The 4792-nt window shown below is 42.7% G+C and overlaps 1 protein-coding gene across 4 annotated transcripts in view; it reads right to left on the bottom strand.

Moving 5' to 3' along the window:
• LOC116069005 (phosphatidylinositol 3,4,5-trisphosphate 3-phosphatase TPTE2-like) overlaps window positions 1-4792 on the bottom strand; it is a 116887-nt gene that overhangs the window by 82972 nt on the left and 29123 nt on the right. For all 4 annotated transcript variants that reach the window (XM_031339245.1, XM_031339244.1, XM_031339243.1 and 1 more), the window contains 2 exons: window positions 3020-3061; window positions 1270-1326 (listed from right to left, as the gene is read on the bottom strand). In XM_031339245.1, the coding sequence (XP_031195105.1) occupies window positions 1270-1326; window positions 3020-3061 (99 nt within the window). The remainder of the gene's footprint in view (window positions 1-1269; window positions 1327-3019; window positions 3062-4792) is intronic.

Raw genomic sequence — 4792 nt, 5'->3', positions numbered from 1 at the left:
AAAAAAAAAAAAAAAAAAAAAAAATGGAATGCGTTCAGATTAACTTTAACTCAAAAGAGTAACAGTTTTATTGGTGTGCTTATTTTTAAGTCAACTGTACTTTACAGGCACACAGCTTTCTTACCACATCTAAACTCCTGAGTCTTAACTCTGCCTTCTACTGTCTGACTCTCAACCCTGACGTTCCTCTCTTCCCTGTGAGACAGGATGAAGTGGTGGTAGATGGGAGGCAGTGGCTCCATCTAATTTAACAGTGAGTTCTTGTATGAACTCACTGGAGACATCACAGGAGAACTTGAATGGTGAGGGATGCAGGTGGGTCTCACTTAGCTCTTCCTGCTAAGCTCTGCACTGGGACCAGCCCACTGCTCCGACAGAAGTCCCTCTCTCTCTTCGGTCAACACTGTTAGTGTCTAGTTTAATATATTAAACTAGTCCAATGTATTGGTTGTCTAGTCCAATGTATTGGTTGTTATTTAGGGTGAGAAATCCTGATACCCCCCTCCAAAGCATCTCACTGAGGGAGATTTATACAGACATAGCAACTAAGCACTTGGATTTTGTCATATGTATAATTGAGGGTAGACTTTTATAGACTTCAACTTCCTTGGTTTTTTTTTTGTTTGTTTGTTTGTTTTAATTAGGTTTATTCTTTGACTACGTCATGTATGTAAAGAGTGCATTCTGGTCTCTCTCATCTCTTTTCCCTTCCCCATCCCTCCCAGTCTTTCTCCTCAGATAAGCCTCTTACCACTTCTTTGTCTCTTTGCTTACTGACACACTGAGTTTAATCAGGGCCACCCATATGGGCATGGGTAGCCAATTGGGTATTGGGTCTCTCCCCTGTGGCTACACAGACTGAAGACAATGATTCCTTCTCTAGCAGCCATCAATAGGCAATGTAGGACCTCACAAGCCTTCTTCTCCCCCCGCTCCCCACCTTGCATGAATGAATGTTCTCAGGCACAGGCTCATGCAGACTCAAGGCAGGCGATGACAGCAGCTGATGTCACCATGTCATACCCTGAAGATAAGGCTGCACAGCACACATGTCCTTCATCACATTCTTCCTATCTACTCTCCTTTAGTGCTCCTTAAGTTTTAGGGGGTGAGAAACTTATGTTCCATTCAACCTTCATTTAAGGTTGATTTCTTTTATCGTTCAATGTTTGTGTAGTGTGCATGTCATTATAGGAATGTATAAACGCATATACATATTCACATATTTATGCATGTATGTATATATATATATATATATCTTTAACTCACTTTCCACTGACGGGCTTCTCATAACTTGTTGATTTTTTTCCATCTGGATATGGGAAACTAAGGGATTATAAAAGTACAATTTGACACACAAAACATATTTTTTATGGACTTTTTTAGGTTAAAAAATAAACTACAGTTACTCTGAACATTAGCTGGTTGATCTTTAAACATCTATATGCAGATCGTTTTTAGAATGTAGTATGGCATTCTGATTAGGCATATGCCTTTGTATGTCAGTGGAGTCTTGCCGGGTCATTAAGCCTATGACCTCAGCACTAAGGAGGCTGAGGCAGGAAGATGGCCAAGAGTTCAAGGCTAGCCTACAGGGTGAGCACAGGCTGCAGGACTACAGAGTAAAACTGTCAAGAACAAAACAAAACTGACATAAGACTACCTTATGCCTATGAAAACAGTAGTATTTTCAGACTTAATTATTCCCTTAGTGTAAATGTGTAAGGTTTTTTTTGTTTGTTTGTTTTTTGTTTTTTTTAACAGAGGAATCTCTAATGGCTGAGAAGCACTTAAAAACTGTTCAATGTCCTTAGTCCTCAGGGAAATGCAAATCAAAATGACATTTGAGGCAGATGGGCAGCTTGGTCTTCATGTGGGTCTCCTAACAACTGGAGTGGAGGCTGTCTCTGACTCTGTTGCCTGCCTCTGGATTCCTTTCCCCTAGCTGGGCTGCCTTGTCTGGCCTCACTGGGAGAGGATGTGCTTAGTCCTAATGCAACTTGCCAGAGCAGACTGGTGCCCAGGGGCAGGGAGGGGGCTCCCCTTGTCTGAAGGCGAGGTGGGGGGAAAAGGGGTGGGAGGGTGGGACTGGGAGAAGAGGAGGGACAGGGGGCTGTGATGGGATGTAAAATGAATGAATGAATGAATGAATGAAATAGTGCCTTTTGCAGTGATATTTTTTCAAACTTACTTCAGTATACATCAGTCTGACCTCGCTGGAGCATTCTCCTCACCATATGCTCATTTTCATGGACTACATGTGTCTTTTCTGCTCATCAGAAAGGTTTAACAGCTTGCTCTAAAATGATGGTACATTTGGCTGGGGGCATCAACCCAGCATAGTTTTTTTGTGGATTAGGGGCAATTTTCGTACCTATCTTTCTGTCCACAGCCCACTGCCCTTATCCCAAGTAGGATTTCTCCTCATTTTGAACGCTGTCACCACAACTAAATTGTGATATCCTTATCGCTGTCATCACCTGGAGACAATCACTGCAAGGATAAACAGTCCTGAGGTGTGATTGCACTATTAAATCGTCTTAATCCAATGTGAGTGCTATCCATACTGAGATGAACCCTCTAAAACAAGTTGCCCGTGTGAAGAATGCTAAATACAAATCGAGACAGAGGCGTAGAGGTGAATCTACATGCCAAGGAATGCCAAACCTTTCCCCCAACCAGTAGCGGGAAAAAAAGGGGCCCTCAAAAAAAAAAAAAAAGTCAGGCCTCACAGTTACCTTGTAACAGACAGGTTACTGCTACTACTGAGGGGTGCTCCATAAATGGCTACTGTCTAATCTATCTAGCCTGGGATGCTCCATCTCTGAAGCTACCACTAATTAATACAACCCCAGTCTGTTCTCACACACAGGCATTTTCTCACAATATGTTTCTCATGATTCAACTAGATCTAAGACAAGGAGGAGTATGATATACAGAGGCTGGCAGTACAGTACTTTAGAAATACTAGTCTATGCTTAATAGCTGGCTTTTTAATAGACACGTGTATGTTACTGACCTGCTTCCATTAGTGTCTGTTGTCTGTTTACTTGTTTCATAGCTAGAGGATTAAAATTGTACATAATCAAATACCATTTAAACCACAGAATTACTTTTCAGTACATTCTCTTACGACTTATAAATTGGTTGAACCAAAAAAAAAAAAAAAAAAAAAAAAAAAATGACAGAGGAGAGAAGCAGGTAGGATGGGTTAGTTAACACTAAGGTTGTGTGAAAATTCTTATGGAAATCCATTGCTTTGTCAGCTAATTTTTTTTTTTTTTAAGAAAAAAATGGAGGCACCCTGCATGAGTGGACAACGCTGCTTCCAGAGCACATAGGTTATGCAACAAAAATCTCAACCCTGGGTAAGGACAGAGATGCTTCGAAGGCTCCAGGGACACCAAAGCAACCCTGGGTAAGGACAGAGATGCTTCGAAGGCTCCAGGGACACCAAAGCAACCCAGGTATTGGTTTTGCCCTGGGTTTCCCACCAGATCTGTAGAGTAAACTTCTGTTGCTGAAGACGCTGCACTCTGGCGAAAGGACAGGGGAAAATCAGTCTGGAACTGATCCTCCCTGGAAACTTCCTCCCTGCAAGTTACTTTTCTACTGAAAGAAGGTGTAGCCAGGTTGTACGTGGGAGAAACACACCAGTGGTCTCGATGACCAGTGCTAGGCACTGCACACCACAATACTGACCTGCAGGCAAGATTCACAATCAGGGCATGAGTGTTATGGGGTAACCAACTGCTGTCTGACGAGACTTGAGGCCAGCTCAGCAGAAGAGAATCCATGCGGCAGATCTGGTCAGAAGGCCGTGACTATGGAGGTGCTTCCGTATGCCAGTGGGTGTGGCTTGGGAGAGCTGGTTCAAGCAGAAGCAAAGCCCTGGAGTGCTTTTCTTTGTCCACTGATCCTACGTCTGTTTCTGAATCAGATTCTCATCTCCCTAGATCTTTGTGAACGGCACACCCACATCTTAGCAGTTTAACTAAGGCTTTGGTTTGCTAGATTCTAGAGTTCTCAGCGGACTATTATCAAGTGTCTTTTGCTCAGGGCCATTACTGTGTACTTAGTCCTCAGTCAAAAACACTGCACACAGACGCTCAAAGGTTGCCCTGCATGCTGTGCATTGCCATGACTACTTTAGAATGGTTTTCCATTCAGAGGTGGGAAACGTCAACTCACCTGATGCTGCTGTTTAGTTTAATTGACCTTGAAGTGCTCGCTAACACTTTTTTTTTTTTAGATATTTTCTTTATTTACATGTAAATTTCTCCTTTCCAAACAAACAAACAAACAAACAAACAAAAATAACAAGAACAAACCCCTGTTGCCTCCCCCCTCCCCATGCCTGCCACCCCATCCTCTCCCACTTATTGGCCCTGGCATTCCCCTACACTGGGGCACAGAACCTTCACAGGGCGGAGCTCCTCTCCTCCTATTGATGATTGAATTTGCAATCCTCTACTATACACATGCTGCCTGAACAATCAGACCCTTCCATGTGCAGTCCTTGGTTGGTGGTTGAGACCCTGGGAGCTCTGAGGGTACTAGTTAGTTCGTTAACACCTTTTTACCTCTATGAACAAGTTAAAAAATGTACATAAAGAATAAAGTCAAACAATATCAAAGATTTCATGATTTTCCCTATAGGGTTCAAAAATAAGTTCTATGCAACAAATCTTGAGGCACAATATAGCAGAAGCTTAAGCTATAGCTTCAGGTTACCAGAGTGGAAAAATGAGCCATTCTCAGGAATGTGTGTGCATGCACTCGTGTGTGTGTG

The sequence above is a fragment of the Mastomys coucha genome, unplaced genomic scaffold (genome assembly GCF_008632895.1).
Source record: "Mastomys coucha isolate ucsf_1 unplaced genomic scaffold, UCSF_Mcou_1 pScaffold22, whole genome shotgun sequence".
NCBI lineage: Eukaryota > Metazoa > Chordata > Mammalia > Rodentia > Muridae > Mastomys > Mastomys coucha.
Note: the sequence above shows the minus strand (reverse complement) of the source record. Positions and strands in the feature narration are given on the sequence as shown.